The 19,099-nt window shown below is 40.4% G+C and overlaps 2 protein-coding genes across 5 annotated transcripts in view; both read left to right on the top strand.

The window, feature by feature from the left end:
• The window catches only part of prex1 (phosphatidylinositol-3,4,5-trisphosphate-dependent Rac exchange factor 1), a 99,111-nt gene extending 91,718 nt beyond the window's left edge, over positions 1-7,393 (top strand). For both annotated transcript variants that reach the window (XM_044114281.1, XM_044114290.1), the window contains 7 exons: positions 38-126; positions 465-547; positions 4,492-4,582; positions 4,655-4,783; positions 4,861-4,902; positions 5,022-5,239; positions 5,540-7,393. In XM_044114281.1, coding sequence (XP_043970216.1) covers positions 38-126; positions 465-547; positions 4,492-4,582; positions 4,655-4,783; positions 4,861-4,902; positions 5,022-5,239; positions 5,540-5,659 — 772 coding nt within the window. In that variant the 3' untranslated portion in view covers positions 5,660-7,393. The remainder of the gene's footprint in view (positions 1-37; positions 127-464; positions 548-4,491; positions 4,583-4,654; positions 4,784-4,860; positions 4,903-5,021; positions 5,240-5,539) is intronic.
• A 59-nt stretch (positions 7,394-7,452) lies between these two features.
• On the top strand, positions 7,453-18,339 carry LOC122829612 (phosphatidylinositol 3,4,5-trisphosphate-dependent Rac exchanger 1 protein-like). Of its 3 annotated transcripts, XM_044114343.1 has the most exons (8): positions 7,453-8,432; positions 8,650-8,764; positions 9,647-9,713; positions 9,814-9,858; positions 11,417-11,592; positions 11,751-11,853; positions 16,227-16,294; positions 16,386-18,339. In XM_044114343.1, exons 2-8 carry the CDS (start codon positions 8,694-8,696, stop codon positions 16,426-16,428), a joined length of 573 nt encoding a protein of 190 aa, XP_043970278.1. In that variant the 5' UTR covers positions 7,453-8,432; positions 8,650-8,693; the 3' UTR covers positions 16,429-18,339. The 3 variants fall into 3 exon arrangements, with proteins under 3 accessions (XP_043970278.1, XP_043970259.1, XP_043970268.1); XM_044114324.1 differs by lacking the exon at positions 7,453-8,432 and having other exon boundaries at positions 8,459-8,764; XM_044114333.1 differs by lacking the exons at positions 7,453-8,432; positions 9,814-9,858 and having other exon boundaries at positions 8,478-8,764.
• The last annotated feature ends 760 nt before the right edge of the window (positions 18,340-19,099 follow it).

Raw genomic sequence — 19,099 nt, 5'->3', positions numbered from 1 at the left:
TTACTCGGTCATCTTGTGCTTTTTTGCATATTTGAAGTGAATGCAACAGCAACCGGGACTCAGTTCTGTCCTACACCAGTGTGCGAAGCAACAGTTCTTACCTGGGGAGTGATGAGATGGGATCAGGTAACGGACAAGATCGAATCAGTCACAAATATTCTGCTGTGTTTGGAATTTTGGTTAACAAATTTTTATCATGATATTAACTGGATGACGACTTTCACATTCTGGAAAAAATCAATATTTTATGGAAAGTCCTCAGATTTGTTTCTTGTGTCCTGTTTATACAAACTTTAGATGCTAAGGGTGAATAATCAGATTCATCAGAAACTTTTTATTTGTTTCCTTGATTCTTCGTTCTAAATGTCTGCTTTCATTGAAGAATGCAACATAAAAAATGCTTAGCCTTTGTTTCTTCTTTCCCGTTCTGAATCTTTTCTTTAAAATTTTGTTGGGTCCAAAAGGAGACGAGCTGCCCTGTGACATGAGGATTCCCTCTGACAAGCAGGACAAGCTACATGGCTGCCTGGAGCACCTCTTCAACCAGGTGAGTTCCAGTCTGTTCATTAAATTTCATAGATTTAATTTGACATTCAAAACAGAATCCAATGGATTCGCTGCTTTAGATGTGACAATCTAAAAATAATTCAATTTTTAATAGGTTTACATCTTTTCAGTTGGACTTTTGGAATTAAACTAACCCATTTACTTACTTTTTTCTTCTACTATTCATGGTAATGATAATATTTTGAGTGGCTTTGAGATGGAGCAGCTGCTCTTCATTTGGCTGAATGTTTAAATGGTGCTAACATTTGACATTGTTAGCTGTTTAAAGCTAACAATGTTTAGACAGAAATAAACATTTTAGCACTATTTAGTGTCAACTCTATTTCTGCCTTGTTAATCTTTCTCATTTTAATATTACGGTTGTGGGGCGTGCTCCGGTGGCGTAGAGGGTAGCGCGCCCCACGTTTGGAGGCCTTCAGTCCTCGACGCGGCCGTCGCGGGTTCGATTCCCGGACCCGATGACATTCGCCGCATGTCTTTCCCCCTCTACTTCCCCCTTTCCTGTCAGCCTACTGTCATATAAGGGACACTAGAGCCCACAAAAAGACCCCCTGGTGGGGAAAAAATAAATAAAAAAATTTAAAAATAAAAATATATATGTGATGAAATTTAGGGACGGTGGAAATGCAAAAGAGAACATTTAAAAAATCTAATAAAAACATAGTATTCCTTTACTCTCTTTCTCTTCTGTTTTTGTGACTTTCAGTCATCTTTAGATGTTTTCTTCCACGACCTCTCTACCCTGATGCCCTGATGCTCTCCATGACATAAAACAGAAAGAAGTGAAACAAGAAACATGCTATTATTAAACTCTGAGTGTTATAATCAGTCACCTGGAGCAGCCAGCTGTGTCCTGTTCAGGTTCCTGATTGACCGTTCCTGGGCTCCAGGCCATGCAGACATGTTTCAATGAAAGCCTCTCCATGTTTCAGGCTTTTACTGAAACGTGGACTCTCTCCAAAAGATTAATTTGGTTTTTTCATCTCGCTTTGTCATTAGGAGAACAACCAGTTTGGCTGCTGCAGTTTGTTCTGCAAACTGAGGCTTAAAAAGGCGTTTTCTGCTCCATGCACGTGCAGAGGAAGGTCGAAGGGGGCTTTAGCCCCTGCCCTTTTTAATCCTTGATGCCCCTATTTTAGAGTTTTGTTTTGTTTTTTTCAAAAAAAAATTTTTTTAATTTTTAATTTGTATGTCAGAAGGCCTGTTTGTGCCCCTCAGCAATAATATTTAGCTAAATATAATAATTTTGTAAAAATAAACTAGTCTGGCTGCCCTCAGTCTAATAATGACTGTCAGAGCCTCCATGTTGTTCAGATACCGGGTTCATGGTAAGGAGGGGGGGTGGATCTGTGTCCTCTATCAAATTATGGGCAAGAAAATTTTTTCATACACTGGTTTGTGAATAAAATGTAGGTCTGATGTTGACGTTAGAAAAACTGTTTCTAATTGTATTTTATAATCGTCCTTGCAATAGTGGAATAAAACCCGCCTCTCCCCTAAACACAGAAATGCTTCAGCTGCAGAGTAAACCTCTGACTTTAACTTAATCATTCTGCTAAATGTCCAGTTTGCTATAGGCAGTTTGAGTCAGTCCCACTGACAGATATAAAGAATATCTGTCTTTCTATCAGACATCCTGATATAAGACACGGTACCGACTGTCACTGTGAGTCGCAATGCAGCTCAAAGCCCCAGTACCACCTGGTACCACCTGCTCTCTGTTCGCTCTGCTTCTCCTTAAAGTTACTACCAGGCAGTTTAAAGCTGCTGACAGGATTTGGGCTGGAGGTTTGCGGCTGTAAATGGAAGTTATTGCAGAACCTCAAGTGTTAAAGGAAGATTTGTCCTAGAGCATTTAGAATTCACAAAATAAACATCAGAGAAAAAAATTGTAGCAATAATTACAACCGCAGCAAAAAAACAAACATGCCACAATGAAATGAATCAAAATGTCTCCAAAGCATCGACAGACTGACATAGGGGCCACCAGGGGATTCCAGGTAGATTCCAGGTAGATTCCAGATATATGCATCACAGCGGCTGTTCATGCAGGGCCGGCCCAAGGTAGACACCCCAACATTTTTTTTTCCCATTTTTTTCTCCGAAGAGTTTTTGCGGTGCTAGTGGCTTGTACTTTTGCGACAGGGGGGAAGACATGCGGCAAAGGTCGTCAGGACCAGGACTCGAACCCACGACGTCCGCGTTGAGGACTAAGGCCTCCAAACGTGGGGCGTGCTGTGGTAGCGCAGGGGGTTAGCATGCCCCAACAACATTTTCATCCTCTATAAATTAATGGTACAGGTTTACATCTATTGTCTATGTTACAATTAAACAATTTTTAGGCCCCGGAGTGTCTGGAGGTTCCTGAATGGCCCCTACCAGCAGCTACTGAGTTTTATTTGCCTTGATATTCCAGTCTTATAATTCTAGATCTCAGAGGTGCTACTGTTATATAGTTAAATCAGTCTGCAGCCAGGTTATTCTAGAGGTTAAATAGATATTATTAGGGCTTAATTAGTAAAATGGCAGCAATTTTGCTTATTTCATAACTTCATAACCAGCGACTTTCTCTCCTCTGGTCTGTTTAACAGCTACAGTCTCAGATCAACTCAGCCCTCCAGGACTGTCAGCAGCAGAAACAGAAACTTTATATCTGTTGGGGAAAATATAGACTATATTTGCTTTGCATTTACTCGCATGATGGCAATGATATAGTAGGATCCAATTAGATTCTTGATTAATATGGGTTGTTGCTATGTTGTTGTACCGAGTTTTGTTCAATGTGGCCCTTTTTTTAAATTTGAGCTCCTCCATAGGTCTCTGCACGACATCGTATTTTTAAGCTTGACTACAACATGATAAATATCGAATTAAAGTCGACTAGTCGCAGCGATGTCATAAAGACATAAGCGCAAAATGCTTCACAGCAACTTGGAGGCTTTTTTGCAATATTCACAGAAAACATTGATTTAAAAACTTTTACTAAGTCTATTATGCAGAATTAAAAGAACAAGAAACAGACCATTATCTCAGTCTTCTTCACGAGCAGCGGAGAAAAATCCAAAAAGTTGCCCAATGTCGAGTCTGACTTTTTTGTTTTCCAAACACCGGTTGATACTGATGATCTCTGGACAGCTGCACGTATAAGAGTCAAATTATTACACTGACCACAATGGTGCTTTTGGAACATCACAAACCAAACCTATTATGAACGGATTCCGTTTGGTTACAATTGAATTCAGCGCTGCCACCTGCTCCTCCGCCTCGATGCGCAGTAGGAAGCTCTGCTAACGCGGCAGCAGCTCTCTGACTGAATGAATCAACATGCAGACGGTGGCAGAGATTGCCTATATCAGATCCTTAGAGTGAAGCTTTTATAAGAGCATAAAGCTTCCAGGTTAGAAGCTTCAATACGCAGGGTGGCGCTGATCAGTTGGATGAATAAAATAGCCAGAATTGTGCTGCATTGTCTCACATTACTCTGGTAGTCTTTTTTAAAGAATATTTTCGGCATTAGTTGCCTTTATTTGACAGCAATCTGACAGGAAGGGAGCAGGGGTGGGTAAGCGGGGGAGAGAGGCATGGGCCCAGCGAACCGAGGACGGGAGTCGGTCTACAGACTACTGCGGTCTACTGTCTCTATGCAGGGCGCCATGCTAACTACTGCACCACGCAGCATCCTTATTCCGTAGCCCATGCTGAAATTTTTGGTTTCTTTTTGATAAATTATTTACATTTATATACAATTTGAGCTGTCTGACGAACTCATCTTGTTTACTTTCTTTCACTTTCTTGGGAAAATTTGTTTTGTCACATGATCGTGACTTGTCGACTGGCCCCATAAAAATCATTGCAGAGTAAAGAATTGACTAGTGTACTGGTCGAGTAGTTGGTGCAATCCCTGATCCGTTGAACTTTTTGCAGGTTGAATCGATCAACTGTCTCCTCAAAGGATCTGTGATGACAAAGGCCTGTGAGGAGATCAAACACTTTTACTCAGACCACAGTCAGCCAGGTAGGTATCCACTCTGTGACAGAGGAAATCACATGCTGCTTCTTCCTTTAATGTGTTTTTTCCTTTGAACAGAGTTCCGCCAGACTGAAGACTGGACCGCCCGCAGTCGCTATGTCATCCACAAGAACATCCAGGAGGATCCCTGGAACCTGCCACACTCCATCAAGAACCTGGTGGAGAGCCTGCAGAGATTCGTGGACGGTGAGCAGAAGACCAGGTGCTCTCATGTTCCCTCAGAATGTCAGCTGCTTCATCTCACTTTCATTCTGCTCCCACAGATGGGAAGAACCAGCTTCTCCTGGCTCTGCTCAAATGCACAGGTTAGAGCAAAAATATGTTCAGAACCACACTTCTATAGATCAGGAAAATTAGAGCGCACATGCCATATCGCATTAAAGATTACAGTTCAGCTTCATCTTATTGTTGCTTCCATGTCCAGACACATCTCTGCAGCTGCGGCGGGATGTGATCTTCTGCCAGGCGGCGGCCGGTGCCCTCTGCACACTGGCAGAGCAGCTGCTGACGGCATTACGCTCACGCTTCAACAACGCTGGAGAGTACCAGGAGGACAACAAGGAGACCAGCCGCAAGTGGCTGGAGCAGATATCCGTCATTGGGGTTCTACTGCACTTCCAGTCCACGCTGGCTCCATACCTAGTGAGTCAAAATGTTCATACTTTTGTTCCCGAAACCACCAACTCTGGGCCAGATGTTAGAAAGGTCTTATTCTTCTATATGTGGCCCTGCACAAACCCAATGAATTTTTCTAGATCAACAGAAGGTGGTTCATTATTGAAAAGAGAAATTAAAATGATACAAATCCTCAAATTATTTATCAAAATGTGAATACTTTTAAAAGACCTTCATTTTTCTTTTTGACTCAGATGTTGTGGATGGGTCAGGTTTTGACTAGTCCTCTTGGACTTAAGAGCTTTCATTCTGTTTGTCCTGTGGCAGAAAGCGGAGCGCACCATGCTGGAGGACACCAAGGCAGCGCTGCTGGACTTGGACAAAGTCAATGTGTTCTTCAGGCCACTGGAAGACGAGTGTCTGGTCGCAAGTAAGAGATTTGATTGATAGAAACCAGCTTTTTGAAGCAAAATTTACCTGGAACAAGCAGCTGTCCAGCTTGACCAGCTTTATGTTAGAGATGGACATTCATTGTGGAAAAATTCTTATCATAATCAATGTTTTTTTCCATAATCTTTATTGTTATCACAGTGGTACTTGAGAGTATTTGGATAAAACTCAAAGTCCACATCGCCCATCCTTACTTTGGATAAAGATGTGATTTTAGATCAGAGGTATTGATCTCCAGATTTCACTGAATAAAGAATCCAGACTGCTACATTCTGGCAGGATACTCCGAGACACAATGCAATATTTACACTTTCTTACATATTTATTCAAAAAGGTCATTGGTACTCATGAACGCCTCCAGCATCCAAAGGCTTTATGTGCCTTGTTGAAGAAATATTCATTTTGCAGGATTATGAGGTGAAGTAGTAGTTTGTGTGTTGGTAAACAGCTTAAGGTGAAAGCATTTTTTTCACTGCACAGTTCTGCTTCGTCGTTGTTTAACATAACTATTGTTCTGATGTTTACGAACCGCCTGGGTAGAGCTGGGAATCTGGGTGGAGTTTTGCCTTTTAATAAATCCAGCCTCTGCATTTACTGAAGGCGCACGACTTACCGGAAACCGACAGCAGACAACTCGGCTTGCATCACTCATCTTTTGAACAGCCTAGGCGTGGTCAGCGGAGATTGCAGTGGAAAAGGAAAAGCACTTGAGGCGCTTCCCATTTTAGCTGCCAAAGTTGCAGATTAAGCATAAATTTGCTTTCTATACTCTGAGCTCCAGGGAGAAACTGAAACTGTTCTGGCATCAAACCCTAGACATCACAGGCATGGATAATTGCATCATAGATGCAGTCTCCTGCATCATGATGCTCCATGATCCTCCATGATGCTTTAATATAAAAACATGTTTCTGAAGAAGTTTCTTGACTGCTGCACTGCAGGTAGATGGTTTTCTGTGCTGTATTGATTTTTTTCTTAATAGCTCCAACAGAAAGATGGGAGCCATTGCTACTGACATGTCAGCCACAGTAACATGAAGTACTGTGTTCAGCCTGCAGCAGTGATTCCAATTACTTTAACCTGCTGGGTTTCTGGTTCTGACTTGGTAAATGTCACCTTTTAATTGTCACAGAGGTCACAGAGTCACTCATGTTAACATGTTAGAGGATCAGCACAAGTCTCCAGATTTTAGTAACTTCATTTCCATCACGATGTTGATGTTCTGCTAATGTTGAAGAAACACGATTTCACAATATATAAGAAACACAATTAAAATCATGTGAATAGGGCCGGCAGTAACATCCAGTTGTTTGATCATGTCACTCATGTGAATCGAAAGTCCTTTACATCACAGCTTTGTGAAATAAATCAATTTTGAAAAGGCCAAAAATAACACACACACCTCCTCCTACTGCCAAAACTTTTATCAATTTTTTTTCATAATTTGCATGTTTCCATTAAGAAAATTTACTTTTGAAATGTCAAATTTTGCAGTTTTGTGGTAAATTTTATGGAAATGTAGTTGTTGCTTTGGATTCTCATGCCCATTCAATTCAGTCTTGTTCCTTTAACAGTTAACATTACATGATTCAACCAAAACATAGGTTTTCTAATCAGGCTAATTCAAACCTGCTCTGGGTTTAACCTTTTTTTTAAGACAGGAAAATTAGAATTAAAGATTCACATGCACACACACACACACACACACACACACTGAATTAATGTGACTATTAAGGAGATATAAATGGGGTTTACATGAAATATGCCATGTTCCTGGACAGCTGGACACATCGCTCTCAAGAGCAGCAGAAACATTTCCATTCTAAATCTGATTTTGGCACTTTATAATAAATGTAGCATTTTATTATACTGGCATAAATTTCACACTGAAAAATGTAAAAAAAATAAAAATAAATAAATAAAAATTACTAATATCTTTGATTACTCTGCACATTTAAATACACATACTTTCACAAGCTAACATGGAAAACAAGTTGAGTTTGTTTCGTGCAGTTAGCAGAATAACAGCCAATGGAAAAAGAACAAACAAAAAAAAAACCTGAAACTAAAGGTTGACTACGTTGGTCAAACATGTAAAAATAAACTACAACAAACTTCCTTTCAAATAGTTCAGAAAGAGCAATTAGGAATTTTAAATATAATGTAAAGTAAATTATAAAGCATGACATCACTCAGAGCATAAAGCATACAACTAAACTGAATAGACCTGGAGCATTGTTACTGATACTGATCTAGAATTGTTTTTAATATCAGATCTAGTGGAGATATTGATATCCTATCGATGAACCTGTATTTATGATCAGACGTTTTACACACATTTACCAGTAAAACCAACAAAGCGTAATTCATCTCTTTCAACTTGAAGAAACCTTTATATTTTTAGTAACTATAAGTTTGAAAACCCTAAAACAAACTTCACATGAAGAAGCCATCTGAAATGGAAACCATTCATCATATACATTACAGCTCAACTTTAAATCATTTAAAAAGCATCTTCCTCTCACACATTCATCTGCTGATGGCTTTAGTCGTTTTATGGGTTTAGATTGAAGGTCTTTATAGGACACTTGCACCTCCCAACTCCTGCTCTCCTTTTAGTTCTCCAACAATGTCGATCAGAAGACATTCAGTCTGCCAAACAGCCGTTCATTTTTCAAATGGAAGTGTTAGCTGCAGCGCCAATCTAATCAAACAGCTCTAATTGCTTCAAAGTGCAAAACATCCTAGAGTCTCTGAGCTGGACACCACAGTGAGTAAACATCGCCACCTGCTGGAAAACAGACCTCACTGCATGTTAGGGGGAATTCCGGAGCACCTTGGGGTTACAACAGCAGATGTTTCTAGTTTTGGTTTTTGTGCTTGAAAAGTCAGAAAATTATGGCTTATTTCTAGCCTTTATGTGGCTTTTTCAATTATCAGTGTCCCTGAAGTAGCATTGTTAAAAACCTGGATGCTTTGTTTCTCAGCGCTGGAGCGTCCAGACAGCGCTTCCCCGCAAGACAGCGTGGACATGGAGGAGTTCCAGCAGCGCATCAATGCTGTGTCCCTAGAGAAGGTCAAGGCCTACTACCGCAGACTCAGGTACACTCAGCTCAGATCACTCTGATGGAGCTCTCTCTGATGGAGCTCATTCTGATGGAGCTCACTCTGATGGAGCGCATTCTCATGGAGCTCACTGTGATGGAGCTCATTCTCATGGAGCTCACTCTGATGGAGCTCATTCTCATGGAGCTCACTCTGATGGAGCTCACTGTGATGGAGCTCATTCTCATGGAGCTCACTCTGATGGAGCTCATTCTCATGGAGCTCACTGTGATGGAGCTCATTCTCATGGAGCTCACTCTGATGGAGCTCATTCTCATGGAGCTCACTGTGATGGAGCTCATTCTCATGGAGCTCACTTCAATAAGGCCTAAAGTGTCATTATTTACTAAAAAATGCAAAGTTGGCACTTGGACTTTTTATGCAACTTTTAGAGCAACTTTGCATTAAATGTGTGATTATTTACCAAATGACATTTCATGACAACAATCATAAACATTCATAAAGACTCCTTCATGTTTATAACAGGTGTTATGTCATATTTTTGACAGTGTCATGTCAGTCTTATGCACACCCCTTCAAATAAAGTCTTACCAAATCTTTTAATTTAGCCAAAATTAAAGCAATTTTTTTGTATGATTAGAATGCAGCCATAATGTACATTTATTTTAAGGCTTATAATCGTCTTCACTATGGGTGCCAACAAGTGTTGAGTGCTTTTCTTTGTAACATTCCTAAAGTAATATGATGTTTTCCTTAAACTCTGAATAAAACATGATATGAATTCCCAGAACCTGACTCATAACGCAGCATCAGAATTAGACGAACATGAAGTGGATCGTCTCTCTGTTTTCTACCTGACTCAGACAAACAAGAGTCATTCTCTAACTGCTTCTAACTCCAGTGTGTGTGTTTCCACAGGGCTTTCTATCTGGAGAAGTCCAACCTCCCTACTGACTCCAACTCCACTGCGATGAAAATAGACCAGGTAAATCTACACATTCACTGCTGTACAGTACAATCCTCTGCAATCTGTCATCACAGTCAACTTTTTATCATGTTGTGACTGAATATAAATGCAAGCACAGATACTGGGCCTTGAAGTTAGAGACCTTCAGCCGAGCATTTCCAAAGTAAGAGGAACGATATGTCTTCCCATCCCCATGGAAACCACCCCCACCCCCACTAGCTTATCAAGACCTCCTAATTAACTCTGACTAACCTGAACGCATCAGCATCCTGCTCCGATTTAATTCCAGCCTGACCTCTAGTGTCCCACACTGACTGTAGCTGAAATCAAATCTGTAGAGGATAGTCTTAATTTAATCTAGAGCATTTTGTATTTACACATTTTAATATTATTCTTTAAATCAGGAATAAACCTCTGTTTGTCAAATATGATGATTTTTGTTAACAATCCACATATTTATTGTTGCTCCGTCTTACAAGTCAGTTACTGCACAGAAGTCTGTATGGAAATCTGTAAGTTTAGGTTTTTGTTACGATGATTTCTGATTTTTGTTATTCATTAGCTTTGATTGGCTCAACTGCCATTTTGCTCTTTTTTGTGTGATATTGTTGTTTTTATCTTATGAATCTAGTAACAATCATAGGAATTTAGAGTTTATTTTTACCTTTAGGGACAGAATCAATGTTGTAAATCTTTTACATAATTAATCTTTCCTCAAGCTTTCTGAAGATCTAGGAAGGTTTTTGGTTAAGACTTTGAATACTTTTTGGATCATTTCAATACATCTAAAGCAGCAGTTACAGTCATGGTAAAATGAAAAAAACGACTCAATTAAACTTTGAAGGATAGATACAGAGAATCCTCTGAACACCAGTTTAAATCCAGTCAAACCAGCTGTTTGTGTTCTGAACCAAATCTAGAACAAATCTTATTGGACCAAATTGTGTTTGGACCAAGCACAACTTGGTCCAACTCATCATAACAATGTGTGCAATATTCATAAGCACAGGGATTTTAAATGAAGCAGATGCATTATTCCTGTCTAAAACATTGTTAGAAGTATTGTATGGTGAAATATTAATGACAATAAATATTTAAGGCTGCTTAAATATTTTTTTGCAGCAGTAGCGCCATATGGGCCTGTCAGTTGGCCAGAAATCGATCCATATATATTTACGTTTGTCTGCACTTCAAACTGTCACAGAAAGCGTTTTCACTGACAAGAACTGTAGGAAAAGCTGCTGGGATACACAACATGGCAGCAGCTGGAGCCTGACAGCAAAACCAGTCCAGGAAGATATTTGCCATGACAAAATTTGCTCTCAAGAGATCAGAAATTAATTTGTTTTAAAGAACAGTGCTTGGATTTTGATGGTTGGATTGGCAGTTTTACATATCTGGGATTTTTGTTTGAACTTAATTTTTTGGTAAATGTCCATTTTGGAGACTTCACCAAAAAGTCACTGACATGAAAAAAACCCAAACAAACAAAGAGAAATGTTTGACGTCCAGAGAGCTTGAAAAACGTTTGATGAACAAAGAAGTTGTGTAAAGGGTAAAGCATGGATGTGTCAGAGCTTTTGCACAGAACAATATCTATTTCTATCTTTTTCTTTAAAGAAAGCAGTACCGACATTGAGTTGTAGTTAAATGACTTGCCAAGATGGCCTCCAGGTGAGACTTTACTGTGTCATTCTTTGACCCTGGTTTCTCTTTCATAGCTGCTCAGACCCCTAAACACCCTGGATGACCTCTGTCGGCTGATGCAGTCTTATGTCAACGTGCGTCCGAGCACGCAGGGCCACCCATCAGGCGTCAGCGTGCTGTGTGTGTCCTCTGAACTGTGTAACCGGCTGGGAGCCTGCCACATCACCTTGTGTGGCACCGGAATGCAGAGGTCAGGCTTCTGCTGCTGTGTTCTGATTCTGCATAGTTCTAATATTTTTACAACAGCCTGCAGATGGTGATACATAGAGAATGCCTGAGCATCAGCAGCTCTGTCTGAATCCATCCTCAGATTACGGCGGTTAAAGTCTGACCTCATGTTGCTTTCAGATGTACCCTGAATGTGACCCTGGAGAAGACGATGATCCTGGCCAGGAACCACGGCCTCCTGCCGCGCTGCATCATGCAGACCATGGACATAATGAGGAAGCAGGTGAACCTCAGACAGCATTTAAGACGTTATGATGCATCCCCTCCAATAAGATTTCTAATTATAATTAGGAATAAAACTACAAAAGCTTTATGAAATGTTTATATTAGTTTCTTTCCTAGATAACACACTGCAAAATATAAAATCTTGCCAAGTCTTTTTTTCTATTTCTTCTTCAAATATTTTAGTATACTTGAAATAAGACGAAACTAACTTAAAAGTAGGTTTTCACCAAGATAAATGTGCTTGCTATAAGTAAATAATTCTTATGTCTGGATGAAACGTCCTAGTTTCACTTTCCTGTTATAAGTGAAATCACTTATTTTAATGACCTATAATAGAATAGAATTCAACTTTCTTGTCATTGCACTGTCACAAGTACAAGCAACGAAATGTAGTTTGCATCTGTCTAGAAGTGCTATACAGGATATAAATATTTATTTACAGGTGTACAAGGCTAAATATAAATATGGGAGCTATATGCACAGATTATACAGAATATACAAGAATGTTAGGAAATGGATTATATATGCATTAGTAGGTTTACAATACAAGATAAATAATGGCAGATAAGATTTACAGATTGCATATGTGTGTGAGGAAAACAGTCCGTATTAGTGAATGTTTCTGGAACTTTCTTTGGAACTGACAATAAACTGATTATGTTTCCCAAACAAGCCAGGTACTTTGCTCATGTTCAGTTGTTACTTTCTAAAACTTGTCAACTACTTTCCTTGGATAAAATGAATGAAACATTTTTACTTTACTGGTTACGTTCCTGTATCCAGGTGTCATGTAACGGTGGTGTTAGTGGTGAGGCAGACGCTTGTAGACCCAGGTAAAGATGAAGTGATGGTAGTTTAATGATGAAAATGCCAAAATGCAGAATCCAAAACACCAGGCAGCACGACTGAGTGGAAGCCAGGGCTCAACACCGGTAGCAACTGGTTAAACGAAAGGACTGCTTACAAGGCGCATATGACAACAAATGACTGTTTAGACAAGGACCCGACAAAGACGCAGAGACACAGGTGACATTAAATACACAGGAGGAAATCAGGGAACGAGATGCACCTGGGAATAATCAAGGGAAGGACAGGACAACACGGAGACTCAGAGACACAGAAAAATCAAAATAAATACACAGAGAACTCAAATCAACACAGAGAAAAACCCAAATCCTCACAGTACCCCCTATCCCCCTCAAGGGAAGCTACTACTACCCAAAACAAAAAACACAGCAAGGGTGGGCGGAGTGGCGCTGGATGGGGGTCCAGAGTCCAAAAAACACAACAAAAAAACAACCCAACAAGGTCGGCGGAGGCACAGGAAGGAGCCAGAGTCCAAAAACAACAAAAAACAACCCATCCATAATGGGCGGAAACAAAGAATGTGGCCAAGAGTCCAAAAAACAAAGAGAAACCAGCCCAACCAGGGTAGGCAGAGACGCAGAAGGTGGAACCCACGGGGAATGTCCGGCGGACATCCGCGGCGCAGTAGGCTGGACCCACGAGGAATGTCCAGTGGGCGACAACGGAGAAGGGGCCTGGCCACAGGAGGCGTGTCCGTCAGACGTCCCCAGCGTAGGAAGCGGGACCCACAAGGGAGGTCCAGCGGATGTCCTCAGCGCAGAAGGTGGCAACCACGAGGGAAGTCCAGCGGGCGACAACAGAGGAGGGGCCTGGCCAAAAGAGGCAGGTACGGCGGGCAACGTCAGTGCAGAAGCCGGCCTCCTGGAGGTGACGGTGGAGCTCTGGGGACACTGGGAAGCGGCGAAGAGAGGTCTCTGGGGAATTCGGGAGGAACACTAGGATGCGGAGAAGGAACATTAGAGGGCAACGATGGAGGAGCACTAGGAGGCAGGGACTCGGGAGGGGCACTAGGGGGCAACGAAGGACCACTGGGGAACAATGAAGGAACACAGGGACCACTAGGAAGCAACGAGGGAACACTAGGGGGCGACAAAGGGTCACTGAACACACTAGTGAGCAAGGAGGGAGCACAAGGGAACTCAGAGGAGGGACTAGGAAGCTCGGAGGAAGGACTAGGAAGCTCGGAGGAAGGACTAGGAAGCTCAGAGGGGACACTAGGGGGCGACAGGGACACAGGGAGCGGGGACTGCAGCAGGCTCTGGCCACGGAAGGGCTGCTGGTCCAGAAGACACTGGGTCTGGGCTGGCGGAGAGACTGTGCGGCTTGGGAGGCAGAGTGTTGCCTTTCAGCACGGCTATGGCTGTCAGGCGCTCCCACTCTGCCTCCTGCTTCAACTCCGCCAGCCCCTGGTGCGGAAGTCGCAGGATCCAGTAGTCCAGCATAAGGACCATGCGTGTGGCAATGCCCAGGCGCTGACGGGCGGAATAAGGCTTAGCCACCTCCTCCGCGTAGTCCTTTATGGGGGTTTTTAAGCCGGCTGGATCCATAATGAAAAGAGCCTCACCGATCGGTCTGGTCGGATCCTTCTGTCATGTAACGGTGGTGATGGTGGTGAGGCAGATGCTTGTAGACCCAGGTAGTGATGGGCTATCTGAAGCCAGACTTCGAGGCTTGTACCGAGTAATAAGGGGGCGTGTCCGATGAAGCCCAGTTTCGAGGCTTGTGTCGACTTGTTGAAAACCACGTGACTGGCAACAAACGATGCTTCACATTGCATGGGTCACGTGACTGCTTCATTTTTGCGTATCGGTTTTCAAAATAAAAGCGTGATGAGCCGCTACTTGATCGCATCAGATTTGTATTAATGATTTTGATGATGGCACTCATCAAAATGCAACGTTTGTCACCAGTTTTCTCAATGGTTGATTATGGCATATTTTGTGACTCTATATTTATGTGTTTTTATTTTGTAAAACATTTTGACACTGCTTTGTTGCTGAAATGTGCTACACAAATAAACTTGATTGATAAGGAGCCATCAAGAAGAAAAAATCTGACATCAGGGAATACTTGAGATGATCACTCACAAGATTCTTAAATAACAATAATTAAACCCTTCACCTCCAAAATTCTGACCTTCTTGAAATTTCCACTATTTCTTTGTTCTGCAGAAACAGACTTAAAGCTGTTGGAAAAGTAAAATCCTGGCTGATGAGTAAAAATATAAGGGATCAGATCAGAGAGCCAATAGAAATCCAAGAAAAAGAGAATTTTTGAAGAATCTTAGTTTTTCAGGAGGCAAATCAAAACTCAAAGAAAACTGTCTGCCCCAACAAGCACTGCACTCCGAATACAAATGTCTATTGTTAAATCAGTCAGTGACAAAAGAAAACAGCCACTGACAATAAGCATATATCAGCATTAACTACAAATTATTTTAATAACTAAAAAAGATTAGTTAAATAGTATTTAATTGACTCTCCTGTTACTAAACGTGAGTTTGACAAAAACTTTGTGACAATATTGCATCTACTAATTGTTTTTAAATATGTCTGTCTGAGTGACAAGGCTGCCACAGTTTCAACAGCAGATGTCACTAGTGAGAAATGAATGAAGCATTGAGTAATGAACTTTTGGGCAAAGCAATGGGCCGGGAAGCTTCATTGCTTCATGAGGCTTCATTTGGCCATCACTAGACCCAGGTAAAGATCAAGTGATGGTAGTTTAATGATGAAAATGCCAAAATACAGAATCCAAAACACCAGGCAGCACGACTGAGCGGAAGCCAGGGCTCAATGCCTGTAGCAACTGGTTAAACGAATGGACTGCTTACAATATGCATACGACAACAAGTGACTGCTTAGACAAGGATGCAGAGACACAGGTGACATTAAATACAGAGGAGGTAATCAGGGAACGAGACATTGAGGAGAGGACAGGAGACACAGAAAACTCAAAATAAATACACATAGAACTCAAATCAACACAGAGAAAAACCCAAATCCACACACTAGAAGCTACTCTCTCCAACAATTCAAGGGTCATTTCAAGCTTTCTGAACACAGCTCTTGTTTTCCCACAACTTATCCTGCACTGCACCGTCTACAAGTCATTAAGCAGGGTTTTGTTTATTTTTTTGGACCTATAAGAAATTAACAAAAATACTTTTCCCAAAGTTACCTTTGGGAAAAGTCCTTTCATGGACTGCAAAGTCCTTTCATGGAATTTAAAATCTATTTCCCCAAAACGTTTCCATTTTCTTTCATTAACTTTAATGAAACATACTATTTATTTTTCTAGAATTTACACTGAACTTTAATGGAGCACATTAAGGTAGTTTCCCTAAACCTAGAGGTTATTTTTAATATTTTAGATTAATATTATTTAAATATTGAATAAATAGTACTGTTTGGGTACAATTTTCATCCGGTACAGAGTGACATTAGGAAATATAAAATGCTGTATCCTGAGGTTTTTCATGTGTTATTTCTTTGGTTCTACCAGGGGGCAAGAGTGGATCTGTCTGCTAAAAACCTGAAGGTGATGGACCAGATGCCGCCATCAGCTCCAAGGTATGCCTACACCGGACAACTTCGCGTTACGCAGTCATCAGACTATAATACCCATATATGGTCATCTGAAAGCTCCTTCCTCTTTTTACAGGCTCTTCAAGTTGTGTTTGCCACCCTCAGATGGAGATCTGTGAGAACACTTCAGAGAATCTTCTCATAGGGAGGAGAATGCCGAAGTGGAGGACATTGGGAGAGGATGAGTTTAATTCTCATCTCTTCCTTTCAGTTTAACGCTGCCATTAAAACAAGGACCAACTTTGTGTCTGCAGTACAAGCTAAGAAAGACAGTTCAGATAAACAATAAAAGGGACAACGGACCAATTAAAGCCAGACTCCTGCGGCCAAAGCAAACTAGTCATGTATGCTTTGTGATTATCCTGGACAGTATTACTACGTCAGCCGTCTTCTGACGTGAAGCTTACCTTACTTATCTAGAAGAGGATGTTCTCATGGATCAGCTTGTGTTGTTAACTGGATTAACCAAACTACCTGTATTTGACCAATGTCTTAAATAACAATTTTTACCCACTTTGCCTTGGACTGCAAAATCCGGAGAGCTGCCTCTCGTTCTGTCCGCATGCTCCGGTGTTCCCCAGGGCTCAAAGTTCTGACCACAAGTCAAGAAGAACATTTTAGCTACACTGCTAGACGCAGAAAGTCCAAAAGACAGACAGAGAAATGGAAGTATAGGGACTGAGGGGCCTGATAATAAAAAAAAATGGCAGAGGGAGAGGAGAGGGCTGTTTAGAATTTTTTTCTCAGCCTGTTGTATGTGGTGACTGTGCAATTACTGTAGGTTTAGTTTAAGTACTGTATTACTGCACAAAATGAAGGATTGCTATTTATTGTGTCCAGAAGGAGCGTTTTTATCACTTACTTACTCGATATCAGGTATTAAAGAGTCTAAAAGCATTCCAGCCTATGTATTGATCAGTATTTAAAAGCCAATGGCATACCATTTCACCTGTTTTCTTTAGATGTACCTGCTTGTGTTTCATTTTATTTAATTGTGTGTAATTCAATTATGTCAGTAATTGTTTCATTAATAATCAGGGCATGTAAGGGATGGAGTAACTAAATCAGGTCAAAATGTAAAACAAAGAAACCAAGTCAAAACGTTAAGTACTGAATCACTTAAAATATTAATATATTATTTAATCCAAATGTTGAAAGTTTGCCTTGTGTTTTCTGAATTCTGACCTTTAAATGGGTTCTTATAAATATAAGAGCCCATTTAAAAGTCAGAAAGTTTGCTGTAGGTGTTCTGAAAGAAGCACAGTGATTGGTCCATTCAGTGTTACGAAAAGTAATGTAATCAGTTTTAGGATGACAAAAACAAACAAAAGGGATTGTGTTGAAGATTAAAACACAGTAAAATTAGTTTACTGGAGATTTTATTTTCTTGTAAATGAATATGTAACATTGTCAGAGCAGAAGATTGTGCAGTCGTTACAGAATAATGCTATAAATTATATTAGATTATTTTTATGGAAGTAATATAGTATATGAAACATATTTTGTATTGATGACTGTGCATTTGAAGAGATACTGCCTCCCTGTTTCTAGCATTACTGGATCTGCAGCTTTGGTTTTTTGGTTGTTAAAAATGTTCTTCATCCAGAAACTCCTATGATTTGCTGCATTCTTTGCGCTGGTTTCTGTTTACAGCCTAGTTCCATATTGACATGTTATAATCTCACCTTTTTACCTGGAGCTTGACTCATCCATCATTTTACATGATCAGACGTGCAGATATTTGTATCAACATATTTTCCTGTATGATCTCAGTTCTGTACCTGAGTAAAAATCATTCAGTGATCTTGAAGCAGTCTCTGTTAGCACTGCAGGTTGCTAATGAGTGCAGCATGTTGGTATATCTGGACAAAATATTGTCTAATTCGGATGTTTTCTTTTGTATATATACTTCTGCAATTTTATGTTTGTTAAAAATAACTGTACAAAGATATTCCTTTTGTTGAATCTTTCTAAAATGATTGTAAATGGAATATTAACAAGTTAGTAAATAAATTGTTCTTGTCATGACAGTTTGTTTTTTTTCTAGTGGAGCTCTGTCTCCGTTTTTCTTCAGTGAGTCCCACCCATTAATTTGTTGCCTTTAAACTAATACCCATTACTGAACTCTGAAGGGAATCAGAATCATTACGTCTCTGCACTTACTATATGATGGTGAGTGAATGCTGCTGGCCTGTGATGAGGTTTCGTCTTTCACCTCTTCTACTGAAGCGTTCTATCTTTTCCCTGTCTATATTTTACGTTGTATGTTTAAAGTAGGTTAGCAGCAGATTGTCTATCAGTGTCATAAACCTGGGATGTGTTTGTAAAACTGACTTTTGTTCTCCTTGTTAAATAGTACTCTTTCCATTCAGTTATTAGTGGTTTAAAACCACAGATTCAGTGGGTCTGATTGGGATTTCATGTTGTAGACCAACACAAAGTAGCACATATTACAAAGAGGAGAAAAAACTGATATGCTTTTCAGTTTGTTTGTTTTTTTTTTACAAATCTGAAAAGTGTGTCATACATTTGTGATCATCTTCCTTTACTCTAATTCCCATTCACAGCATCCAATTTCCTCCTGAAAGTCACAACATTACTAAAAATTAAAATTTTTTTGACCTTGACTATATTTTGTTTAGTACTTATACTGTTGCAAATAAAACCATATGACTTACATTAGATGAAAGTGTAATTTCTCTGGCAAAATGTGATGCATTTTCCCGTGCTAATTTCAAACCACTATGCTACTACAGCTAGCTAAACATGGCTGAAAGGGTTGGGGTGGGT

Source organism: Gambusia affinis, linkage group LG01 (assembly GCF_019740435.1).
Source record: "Gambusia affinis linkage group LG01, SWU_Gaff_1.0, whole genome shotgun sequence".
NCBI classification, from domain to species: Eukaryota; Metazoa; Chordata; class Actinopteri; order Cyprinodontiformes; family Poeciliidae; genus Gambusia; species Gambusia affinis.
Note: the sequence above shows the minus strand (reverse complement) of the source record. Positions and strands in the feature narration are given on the sequence as shown.

What these genes read in the sequence shown, in the direction of transcription:
- LOC122829612 (XM_044114324.1), top strand. Translation starts at nt 8,634, where the DNA reads ATGCTTTGTTTCTCAGCGCTGGAGCGTCCAGACAGCGCTTCCCCGCAA. An exon ending in GCCTACTACCGCAGACTCAG is followed by an intron (nt 8,765 to 9,646) that starts GTACACTCAGCT and finishes GTGTTTCCACAG; the next exon opens with GGCTTTCTATCTGGAGAAGT. An exon ending in CTGCGATGAAAATAGACCAG is followed by an intron (nt 9,714 to 9,813) that starts GTAAATCTACAC and finishes ATGCAAGCACAG; the next exon opens with ATACTGGGCCTTGAAGTTAG.